Source organism: Sprattus sprattus (genome assembly GCF_963457725.1).
Source record: "Sprattus sprattus genome assembly, chromosome: 3".
NCBI classification, from domain to species: domain Eukaryota; kingdom Metazoa; phylum Chordata; class Actinopteri; order Clupeiformes; family Clupeidae; genus Sprattus; species Sprattus sprattus.
Genome location: NC_137922.1, coordinates 8,626,739 through 8,638,994, shown reverse-complemented (window position 1 = coordinate 8,638,994; position 12,256 = coordinate 8,626,739). Strand labels below are relative to the sequence as shown.

The window sequence follows — 12,256 nt, the reverse complement described above, 5'->3', positions numbered from 1 at the left end:
TAACTTCTGAGGCAGATATTCATGCATTTTAAACTTTTTTGTAGATTTACAGAAATATGCAAACAACATATAATATGCTTCTTATACCCAATATGTAATACTAATGTTATATTTCTATTCCAAATGTCAGTAAGGACACTATGTGTAGTTGATGCCACTCTTCACTAATAAAGACACAATGCCAGAGCTACAATCAATCAACTTTTTTATATTGATTTGTTTTATTGAACATATGATCCTGAAGTCCTGAGGTTTTTATATTGATTTGTTTTATTGAACATATGATCCTGAAGTCCTGAGGTTTGTTACAAAGGTTTGGCACGTTGGATGGTTCGGAATTTACAATAGTTGATTGATCATAGTGTATATCAGAAGTGTTTCTTAACTCAAGAATAATCTTTTCCTGTAATTAAGTTGTAATAAACCGAATGAAACCAGCTGTTTTGGTGTTCAGTGTTATGAGGTTGTTTAGTGTTCAGTGTTGAGGCTGTCTGGTGTTAAGTGTGGTGAGGCTGTTTGGTGTTCAGTGTGGTGAAGCTGTTTGGTGTTCAGTGTGATGAGGCTGTTTGGTGTTCAGTGTGGTGAGGCTGTTTGGTGTTCAGTGTTATGAGGCTGTTTGGTGTTCAGTGTGGTGATGCTGTTTGGTGTTCAGTGTTATGAGGTTGTTTGGTGTTCAGTGTTATGAGGCTGTTTGGTGTTCAGTGTGGTGAGGCTGTTTGGTGTTCAGTGTGATGAAGCTGTTTGGTGCTCAGTGTTATGAGGCTGTTTGGTGTTCAGTGTTATGAAGCTGTCTGGTGTTCAGTGTAACGAGGCTGTTTGGTGTTCAGTGTGGTGAGGCTGTTTGGTGTTCAGTGTTATGAGGCTGTTTGGTGTTCAGTGTTATGAAGCTGTCTGGTGTTCAGTGTAACGAGGCTGTTTGGTGTTCAGTGTGGTGAGGCTGTTTGGTGTTCAGTGTGGTGAGGCTGTTTGGTGTTCAGTGTGGTGAGGCTGTCTGGTGTTAAGTGTGGTGAGGCTGTTTGGTGTTCAGTGTTATGAGGCTGTTTGGTGTTCAGTGTGGTGATGCTGTTTGGTGTTCAGTGTTATGAGGTTGTTTGGTGTTCAGTGTTATGAGGCTGTTTGGTGTTCAGTGTGGTGATGCTGTTTGGTGTTCAGTGTGATGAAGCTGTTTGGTGCTCAGTGTTATGAGGCTGTTTGGTGTTCAGTGTTATGAAGCTGTCTGGTGTTCAGTGTGATGAAGCTGTTTGGTGTTCAGTGTAACGAGGCTGTTTGGTGTTCAGTGTGGTGAGTCTGTTTGGTGTTCAGTGTAATGAGGCTGTTTGGTGTTCAGTGTGGTGAGGCTGTTTGGTGTTCAGTGTTATGAGGCTGTTTGGTGTAGAGTGTGATAAGGCTGATGCTGTGCTACCGTGGAGTCCAGTACTAATTATTAATATGCAATTTCATGAGATCTTTTTTTAAAAAGAAAGTTTATTTACAGTTTCTCTGAACATTTGTCAATGAATACAATGTTCAATTTACAGTATACACAGAACTGTATTAAAGTAGTGAAATTGGGCAATGTCATGCAGTATATGTTACACAATGATTAACATGGAATTCCCAGGCGTGTCATTTTGATATTTATTTTTTTAAATGGCTGAAGACTTCCAGAGCACAGTGGCAACTGTACAACTCTTGCTTTATAGCCTAGACAGTGGTGGAAGGGTCCAACATTGATTTTGCGAGAGGATATTCCTGCATAAGTTATAGTCTCCCTGAGACCAGCTAGACAGTTGAAAAGAGAACAGATGCTTGTACTCAAAGTAATGGCACAGATGGAGGAGAATTCCAAATAAGGGCCAACTGAAATCCTGTGCTGCATCAGACTAATGGCCCTTTGTGTCTCGAATCCAACACGCTCGGTACAAGTTTCAGCAAACACTGAGAAGAATCCAACAAGCTCGGTACAAGTTTCAGCAAACACTGAGAAGAATGAAAAAGGGTGACTTACTTAGGGGTCATACATGGCGCAGTTCAGTTGTTCAGGTTTTAGTCAGTATTACAATGTTGGGTTTATCTTTTACTGTCCCAGTAAAGCTAGTTTAGGACCTACCTACATGGAAACTAGAAAAAGCAAAGCAAGCAAGCATACTGCCAATTCAGTCAATGGAAATCCCCTATTTTTATTTTCTACCACTGGGAGACATTTATAAGTTGTTAAAAAGTTGTTCTTTAGAAAGTGATTGTGTGTCAGCATACTAGGGTTAGGGTTAGGGCACATACTAAGTGATTGTGTGTCAGCATACTAGGGTTAGGGTTAGGGTACATACTAGGAGAAAGTGATTGTTTGTCAGCATACTAGGGTTAGGGTACATACTAGGTGAAAGTGATTGTGTGTCAGCATACTAGGGTTAGGGTTAGGGTACATACTAGGTAAAGTGATTGTGTGTCAGAATACTAGGGTTGTGGTTAGGGTACATACTAGGCAGCTTTATCATTTATACTGTACACCAGTTGGTTCAGAACACAGTGGTCAACAGCCTGACTTTTACCCATAAAAACTGTAAATGTGATTCAGTGGTACCAACATATTGCCAAAGTATATCAACCATCTGATGTATATTATGAAGTCAAGTTTTCCTCAAGTTGTTGTGGGTGTCCATAGAGAGAATATCATTTGTTGTAACAGATCGGTCTGTAGGGTTGGTATTTGTTTACCAAATCAAATTGACTCCCCTTTAGACCATAATAAGTAATCCTCAGAGTCTGATTCCCCTTTAGACCATAATATCAATCCTCAGAGTCTAGATTAGCTCAGTCCAGTGAGCAGTGTGTGTGTGTGTGTAAGGGTGTGTGTGTGTGTGTGTGTGTGTGTGTGTGTGTGTGTGTGTGTGTGTGTGTGTGTGTATGAGGGTGTGAGGGTGTGTGTGTGTGTATGAGGGTGTGAGGGTGTGTGTGTGTGTGATTGAGTGTGTGTCATGGTCTTTAATTTACCCTTATTACTGGACCCAAACTATTTTTCTCTGTAAAAACATCAGAAGAACCAACACACATAAGAACATACAATGTCATTAGTCTTCTATAATCCATTTCATGATGAAAGATTTAAATAAGAAGTATGCCAAGAAGCTTCTAAATGTGCAGCCATGGTGACCATTATATGTCATAAGTTATTGTTGTCATTCCAGTAATATATAAATGCTATATAATATCCCAACAAATATATTGTACATCAAAGCCAAGTTTGCCTGGCTCATTGAGTTTGCCTATTGGCTTATTGAGTAGGATATTTCTCAAGTCAGTATTAGAAAAAGTATTGCACTTCAAGAGACAGATAAAAAGACATCCATGCATAAAAGTAGTATGCAATCCATTTAGCCTGAGAATTAGACTCGCTGACTTCATGATGTAACAATAGAACTCCCTGCTTCTGTGGACTGGTTCTACATCTCAGCCATACATTTAGAGAGTTGTTCTAAGAGAGCTGTTCTAAGAGAGCTGTTCTAAGAGAGCTGTTCTAAGAGAGTTGTTCTAAGGGAGCTGTTCTAAGAGAGCTGTTATAAGAGAGCTGTTCTAAGAGAACTGTTCTAAGAGAGCTGTTCTAAGAGAGTTGTTCTAAGAGAGTTGTTCTAAGAGAGCTGTTCTAAGAGAGCTGTTCTAAGATAACTGTTCTAAGAGAGTTGTTCTAAGAGAGTTGTTCTAAGAGAGCTGTTCTAAGAGAGCTGTTATAAGAGAGTTGTTCTAAGAGAGCTGTTCTAAGAGAGCTGTTCTAAGAGAGTTGTTCTAAGAGAGCTGTTCTAAGAGAACTGTTCTAAGAGAGTTGTTCTAAGAGAGCTGTTCTAAGACAGCTGTTCTAAGAGAGTTGTTCTAAGAGAGCTGTTCTAAGAGAGTTGTTCTAAGAGAGTTGTCCTAAGAGAGCTGTTCTAAGAGAACTGTCCTAAGAGAGTTGTTCTAAGAGAGTTGTTCTAAGAGAGTTGCTCTAAGAGAGCTGTTCTAAGAGAGCTGTTCTGAGAGCGGTTGTAAGAGAGTTGTTCTAAGAGAGTTGTTCTAAGAGAGCTGTTCTAAGAGAGCTGTTCTAAGAGAGTTGTTCTAAGAGAGTTGTTTAAGAGAGCTGTTCTAAGAGAGTTGTTCTAAGAGAGCTGTTCTAAGAGAACTGATCTAAGAGAGCTGTTCTAAGAGAGTTGTTCTAAGTGAAGTTGGCCAGTTGCAGGGACTGTATAAACGGGGTAATTCAGGGGTTGGGGACAAAGCTTCATTCAACAATAAGAGAGTTGTTCTAAGAGAGCTGTTCTAAGAGAGCTGTTCTAAGAGAGTTGTTCTAAGAGAGTTGTTTAAGAGAGATGTTCTAAGAGAGTTGTTCTAAGAGAGCTGTTCTAAGAGAACTGATCTAAGAGAGCTGTTCTAAGAGAGTTGTTCTAAGTGAAGTTGGCCAGTTGCAGGGACTGTATAAACGGGGTAATTCAGGGGTTGGGGACAAAGCTTCATGCTTTTCTCCACAATTTTTTTTTCTTTTCATTCTTGATGTGGCCATTATATGAATGAACTAACTGACTGTAGACTTTGATAGTTTCATACCATCTGTGCTAGAGGACAGACCCAACTGTCTTTGACGCAATGACACAGAAAAATAAATACATTTTCAAACATGTTCCCTCATGTGGTTCGAAACCATGATAACCCAGCAAATTGGTAATCATTTTTGTTTTGACTTTCTGGAAGTTCTGAAGGATTAGAGCTATTCAGGGTGTATTCGAGGGAATGTGTGTGTCTGTGTGTCTGTGTGTCTGTGTGTCTGTGTGTCTGTGTCTGTGTCTGTGTCTGTGTCTGTGTCTGTGTCTGTGTCTGTGTCTGTGTCTGTGTCTGTGTGTGTGTATGTGTGTGTGTGTATTTCATATTGTCAGTTTCAGCATCTACAGTACAGATGAAGTTCACATCACTGAAACAAGACTGACACAAGATTCACGAGACTGGAAGAGCGTGATAGAATTTCCATCTTTACGTTCATGAATACATTGGCACCATAGTTACTCCAGGACCTATGAAAACAGAAGGTGTATGGGAAAAGAGAATGAATTGTTAAATGCATTGGCTAATTTCAAAACATTTTAATGTAATATTAGACCAATTTCACGTGTAAAATACATCACAGTGCCACTTATTAAACTACAATCTTTGACAACAGTTAAATCTACACCTACATGTCTGAGTGTAACACATTTAGTTATACTACCAGACATTCTAACATGCACTCACCCAAGCGCAGATCTACTGCCTTGCCCGTGTCCGCAACACGGATCTCCTCCTGTTGGCTGCCCTGCGGTTCTGGGGCCCGCCTTGCTGACCCGAGGGGTACGCCACCACCTGGGTGGCACCCCGTCTGGCCTGAATCCCCTCTGATTCTCTCATGTCACGACCCATTTGAGCCAGGGTCTGACCCGGGTTGGTTTGAAGTCGCTGAAAAAGGCTCTCCCTGTTCACAGTTCTCTTTGGGCAGCTGAACGTCAGCGCCACGCCAGCGTCTGCCTTCATCTCCCTGGAGAAGCCGTCTGAGGTGCCGTCAAAACACCGTCCGATGGCCATCTCCTTGGCAACGCGAGGATTCTGGTCCGTCACTGTGTAGATGCCATAGTTGTGGCCTAGCGGGTCGACAGGAGCGAGCATGCTAAAGGCGTGTGACTCGTTGTTCTGCAGTACAGGAGGGTGCTTGGTGAGATACTCTTGCAAGAGGCTGTTGGTGTTTGCGCGTCGACAGTTGGCCTGTGGAAGCACGGCGATGACGGACCTGTCGACTGTGGCTTGATCGAATAGCATTCCACTGCACTTAAACTCCAGGCATGCAGCCGATGTGTTAGCGCTTAGCATGTCTCGGGTGCTACGGATGTCCCTTAAGCCATAGAGCTGGCCTCTCGTCTGAGGGTGCGTGCCGCCCAGGTTTCTCGACCTCACCATGACTTCCGTCGCCCCGTGGATCCTGACCTTGATGTAGCACGCTCTGAACTCCTGAGGGTTTGGCCACCATGACAAATAGTCTCCTGTCCACGTAGTCAGATCATTCTCCTCAAATGGCACCACATTGTATTCATATTTGTCCTTCTCCACACGGAAAAAACGGAAGTGGTTGGCGTCGACCGGTGCGTTCTCACACGCTATCATGCTCTGATAGGGATATATCGGGCCGTTATTCTCATCCACATTATTTGGGGCTGGTTTGGCCAAGTTAATCCTGAAGGCAGTTTTTTTAAGTGCAGGATCTGTATGATCTGACCGTTGATAGTCTAACTTGTCTAAATATGGCTGGGACACGCCGATAATGTTGGGATTCATTTTGGGTGTGGACGGGGCTGCCTCTAGCTCCTCCCCTCCCATAAGGGCGGTGACGTACGCCGTATACGCATCAGGCGTCTGAGCGTCGCAGAAGGCCGGCAGGCAGGCGCCGTTCGGCCCTGTGATCACGCTGTCGAAGCGGCCCCAGGCCCGTGGGTTTGAGGAGAAGCCGGGTTTGGGCTCCAGGTTTATGAGGCTGACCACCACGCCCTTCAGCTGCTCGTGGGGGAGGAACTTGTCGCTCATGTACGCTCGCACTTTCACAAAGCAACGCCGATTCTCCGGGACGTCCAGGTTGAAGAGCCGCCGCTCCCGTATCTCCATGTTCCCGATCAGGAAGGTTCGCTCCTCCCGCTTGCTCCTCCCGTTCCCACCAGTGGCTGCCTTTGTATGATGGAAGTTGCTCTCCTCTTCCCAGATGCCCGTGTCTGGGTTGAGCGACCACAGCTTCATGGTTGGGATGTGCTCTTGCATTTTGACGTGCTGCGTGTCGAGTAGCACCTGCACTGCTCCTGCTCCCAGGACCTCCTGGTTTGCCTCGTCTCTGAAGTCCACGGAGAACATCCCGTACGTTCTAAGCGGGAGTGTGTCTCCTTCGTCGCCTACGAAGTTGAGGTCGCCTGGAGCTGCAGCCGCTGTGGTGATGTTCCTCGGATCTATGAACGTCACGCTGGCTTTCACCGTTCCTTCGTACACCTCTCCTGTGTTTTTGTGGAAGGAGTTTGGAGGTATGACCAGCTGGCCAATCGGGTCCTCTCCCTCCATTTCTCCCAGGTAAATGGTGTTCGTCTCACCTGCGTCTATATCAATGGGCTCCACCTTCCGCATCACCTTGACATCGTGGTAGACGGAGCCTCCTTTCTTGTCAAAGATGAACACCTTTACCGTGTCGATAAACTTCTCCGCAGGGTCCGCAAAGTTCACCACCAGTCTCTTCACACCTGGAGACACCTGGACGGTGAAGCCGCCCTGGAACCCAGTGGTCCCCACCCTCTCCTTCCCGACGAGGATGTGTCCGAAGCGCAGCGGCTCGTCGTCATCCGCTGCCACCACTCTCCCACGCACCAGCACCTTGGATTTAGGGATGCAGAAAACCATTTCGAATCATACACCAGGCAATAATACAAGACAGAGTTAGAGATGAATTGAAAAATACATGTCACCCCCCACTTGTCTGCAGTTCTAAAGGGAGGCTTATGCTGTAGCCAGCGACTGCACTACAAGTTAACCTTATCGCAGCCAAACATGTCAGCTAACTAATCAGGGCAATGGCCATTTTTATAGGATTGCTTCAATAGGGGATTACCAGGCCTATACTGTATATTGTAAATGGGTTAACCAATACTTAATTGCTACCCAGCTTAATTGTGTTTTTTATGTTTTAAATATGCAGATACAATATGTACAGTCTAACTCAAATGGTTAAGTGAAATGTGCACCTTGGGCTCCACGCAGCTCTGGCAGGCACACTCAGTCACGATCTTGATGGGTAAGGAGTAGCGGCCGCAGTTTATCTGCTTGGTCTCCATGGTCTTCACACTACAGCAGAATCCCCCTGCGTCACTGCAGCGCATGTCGTAGTCCAAAGCGCCCGCGCATCTATTGTGGGGACAGCGGCCAGCGTTGTAGAACTTGGAGTCGGTCTTGGGCTGGACACAATCTTGGGGCAGCTTTACCAGGTGGGACTCAGGTGTGGCCTTGCATGCTGGTGTGCTTTTACCTGGAAACAACACAATGCACACACACACACACACACACACACACACACACACACACACACACACAAAATGCACAATGCAAATGTTCAGTATGGCGTGTCAAACAAGCTGTGCTCACATCTGCCCAGAAGTGTTCATTGGATTATGCCTAGTTTTCCAAAGCCGCTGCCCCAAATCATTATCGGGATAATAACTGATGGAGATTACAGGGCATAAATAATTGTTCTCCCAAATGTTTGCCAAACAATGTATGCACATGATATCATAGCAGAGTTTACAGTGAAGTACCCACATACATTTTCTCACTCCCCAAATTATGATTACAGACAGATGGTGAAAGCTCATTAGGAGACCTTCCCAATCCTGTTGGATCAGTTCATCCTCTATCTGCCAGTGCCTCTGTGTGTGTGTGTGTGTGTGTGTGTGTGTGTGTGTGTGTGTGTGTGTGTGTGTGTGTGTGTGTGTGTGTGTGTGTGTGTGTCCTCTATCTGCCAGTGTTGGGATGTTATTTTATTCACCAGAGGAAATATTTCATGCTGCTACAGAGAGTGTAAGGCAGGATGATCCCTCTGTGGAGATCTGCACGTCTGATGGCTTTAGCACACGCTTCACCAGACACACACACACACACACACACACACACACACACACACACACACACACACACACACACACACACACACACACACACACACACACACACACACACACACACACGGCTTTAGCACACGCTTCACCAGACTGGGTTCTAGATCTGGGATAACAAGCATCGTGGGACTTAACGGGTAGCTCTGTTCTCTCTGTGTGTGTGTGTGTGTGTGTGTGTGTGTGTGTGTACGGGTAGCCCTGCTGCATGTGAAAGTGCATACTTGTCTGATGAGGGCTTCAAGAGCATCAGGATTTATTGACAATCTTGGATTTCACTTCAGTATGGCAAACATATGTGGAGTGGGATTTAGGACTGTAGTCTGTGTGTGTGTGTGTGTGTGTGTGTGTGTGTGTGTGTGTGTGTGTGTGTGTGTGTGTGTGTGTGTGTGTGTGTCCAGAGTTACCAATGGTTTAGTTGTGTGAACCAACACAAACATAATAAAAAGCTGCTGCTCTGTGGGTTGCAAGTCTTAAGGGGCCTTCACCTTTTATGTCCCTTTATCATTTGAACAGACAGCACCCATACATCCTGTATATAGCTCATTCATTAACAACACACACACACACACACACACACGCACACACACACACATACACACACACACACACACACACACACACACACACACACACACACACACACACACACACACACACACACACACACACACACACACACACACACACACACACACACACACACACCTACCCATGACAGTGAGGAGAGCTTGAGAGGACTTAATGCTGCCCGTCTGACTGATGGCTTTGCAGTAATATTGGCCTGACTGCTCCACTCTCAGGTCTCGGAGGACCAGGTCCTCTTCATACTTGTGCTCCTTCCAGTCCAGCAGTGATCCGTTGTGATACCTGGAGAACAAGAGTGCTACTGTGTGCAGGCCTGTTTTCATGATTTAAAACAAGAAAGGGCACCTTATGACAGCAGACACACACACACACACACACACACACACACACACACACACACACACACACACACACACACACACACACACACACACACACACACACACACACACACACACACACACCTAGACCGAGGTGTCGTTGTATCGTCTCACCATTGATACTTCTCCGGTTTGGGATTCCCCGCGGCCTTGCAGCAGAGGATCGCACGCTGGCCTTCATACCTGACCTTGTCTTCAGGGTGTTTCACAATGTGCGGCTTTTCTGCAACGCAATCAGAGAGGAATCTTTCAAAAGCGGAGCCACAGAGCTGTTCACATGCTGTAAAGTGTCACAATGTCTGGCAGCTTGAATACGAGTGCTTTGGGAGAGACTGGGATCGACACTCTGGTGCACTGTGCGTATTCAGTTTCTGTTTACACGTGTGTGTGTGTGTGTGTGTGTGTGTGTGTGTGTGTGTGTGTGTGTATGGGTGCTTGTTTCTATGTCTCCCAGCCTGCCTGTCTTGGGTGCTTGATTAAGTCATGTTATTCACCATGACCGCAGCCTCTTCACATTAGCCAAGAACACCACACAAAGGCTCTTTTGTAGTGTTGTGTGTGGGCTCACCTGAAGACTTCAAGACAGCGTGGACCCAGGACGTCTTACTGCCGTTGTTAGCAGTGGAGATGGTGAGGGGGGCGAACTTCTCCTTGCTGATGATGAGTAGCGCCCCAGAGCCAGAGCACAGGCTGGGTGCTTTGAAGAGCCCCTTGGTGTTGGAGCGGGCACGGACGAGCTTGGGTTGGCTGGCCAGAGACACCTGGGCCCCGGCCACTGGCACACCTGTAGCGGAGAGGACCTCCCCTTGCAGCAGGTGGCCTTCACACACACAGCGGCTGCAGTCCTCACTGGGCCGACCCTCTGGACACATACGCTGGCACGCCACTGCAGACACACACACACACACACACACACACACACACACAGACACACACACACAGACAGACACACACACACAGACACACACACACACACACACACACACACACACACACACACACACACACACACACACACACACACACACACACAGATGCATGGATACAAACAAACAAAGGACCAGTTTGTATTGCGTCCAGCCAGAGGTGTCAGAGGCAAGGGCTTGAGACTGGTTTATGTGCCGACTGATTTAACACATTAGTTCTGCCTCCTGGTCCAATAGTTCTGCCTCCTGGTCCAATAGTTCTGCTAATCAACAATTCCAGATGTTTGGTACCAAACCCGAGGATGGGGTCATGTTTCTAGGGTTACCTGGGCATGGCTTCTTCCCACACTTCTGGATCTCGACTGGCCGCCCCTCACAGCGGGCCGTGTCTGAAGACCGGACGCAGCTCCTCCGCCGACTCCGCCGTCCTCCATCACAGGTGACCGAGCAGCCACCCCACACACCCCACGGGCCCCACCTGGCTGCTCCACCACAGGAGCACAGAGAGAGATAGGGAGGGAGTAGAGCACAGAGAGAGATAGGGAGGGGGATGAGCACAGAGCGAGGCAGGGAAGGGAGTAGAGCACAGAGAGGCAGGGAGGGGGGATGAGCACAGAGAGGCAGGGGGGGGGGAGTAGAGCACAGAGAGGCAGGGGGGGGAGTAGAGCACAGAGAGGCAGGGAGGGAAGTAGAGCATAGAGAAGCAGGGAGGGGAGTAGAGCACAGAGAGGCAGGGGGAGGAGTAGAGCACAGAGAGGCAGGGGGGGAGTAGAGCACAGAGAGGCAGGGAGGGAAGTAGAGCACAGAGAGGCAGGGAGGGGGGATGAGCACAGAGAGGCAGGGGGGGGAGTAGAGCACAGAGAGGCAGGGGGGGGAGTAGAGCACAGAGAGGCAGGGAGGGAAGTAGAGCATAGAGAAGCAGGGAGGGGAGTAGAGCACAGAGAGGCAGGGGGGGGAGTAGAGCACAGAGAGGCAGGGGGGGAGTAGAGCACAGAGAGGCAGGGAGGGAAGTAGAGCACAGAGAGGCAGGGAGGAAAGTAGAGCACAGAGAGGCAGGGAGGGGGGATGAGCACAGAGAGGGAGGGAGGGAGGATGAGCACAGAGAGGCAGGGAGGGGAGTAGAGCACAGAGAGGCAGGGAGGGAGGATGAGCACAGAGAGGCAGGGGGGTGAGCACAGAGAGGCAGGGAGGGAAGTAGAGCACAGAGAGGCAGGGAGGGGAGTAGAGCACAGAGAGGCAGGGGGGGAGTAGAGCACAGAGAGATAGGGAGGGAGGATGAGCAGGGTAACTGGGATGCTAGGCGGTATTCAGGTGTTTGCGACAAAGCAGCCTTTGAAGCAGTGTGAGTGACATGTATGTCGTGACATTTCCTGATCAAAGGGCTCCATTAGATTGAAGGTGTGGTGGGAATATGATGAATGATTGGGGATTTGTGAAGCTAAAGGACTCGCTCTGTCTTGTTCCTGTTACATCCACGTTTGATTGTATCAGTGCGCACAGTTAACCTCTACGTTCCGTGTTTATACAGTGAATTTCACAATGATTATGGTTACCTTCCCTGTTTCTACAGTGAATTTCACAATGATTATGGTTACCTTCCCTGTTTCTACAGTGAATTTCACAATGATGACGCTATCGATTACGTTCCCTGTTAATACATGTTCAGTCAATTTCACAATGATGACGCTATCGATTACGT

At 47.2% G+C, this 12,256-nt stretch overlaps 1 protein-coding gene across 1 annotated transcript in view; it reads right to left on the bottom strand.

The window, feature by feature from the left end:
• Positions 1 to 1,500: 1,500 nt before the first annotated feature.
• The window catches only part of cilp2 (cartilage intermediate layer protein 2), a 22,728-nt gene continuing 11,972 nt past the window's right edge, over positions 1,501 to 12,256 (bottom strand). The window contains exons 5-11 of the mRNA XM_080834245.1: positions 10,884 to 11,039; positions 10,200 to 10,517; positions 9,746 to 9,854; positions 9,376 to 9,533; positions 7,740 to 8,020; positions 5,230 to 7,371; positions 1,501 to 5,012 (exon numbers count right to left, since the gene is read on the bottom strand). Coding sequence (XP_080690371.1) covers positions 5,242 to 7,371; positions 7,740 to 8,020; positions 9,376 to 9,533; positions 9,746 to 9,854; positions 10,200 to 10,517; positions 10,884 to 11,039 — 3,152 coding nt within the window. The 3' untranslated portion in view covers positions 1,501 to 5,012; positions 5,230 to 5,241. The remainder of the gene's footprint in view (positions 5,013 to 5,229; positions 7,372 to 7,739; positions 8,021 to 9,375; positions 9,534 to 9,745; positions 9,855 to 10,199; positions 10,518 to 10,883; positions 11,040 to 12,256) is intronic.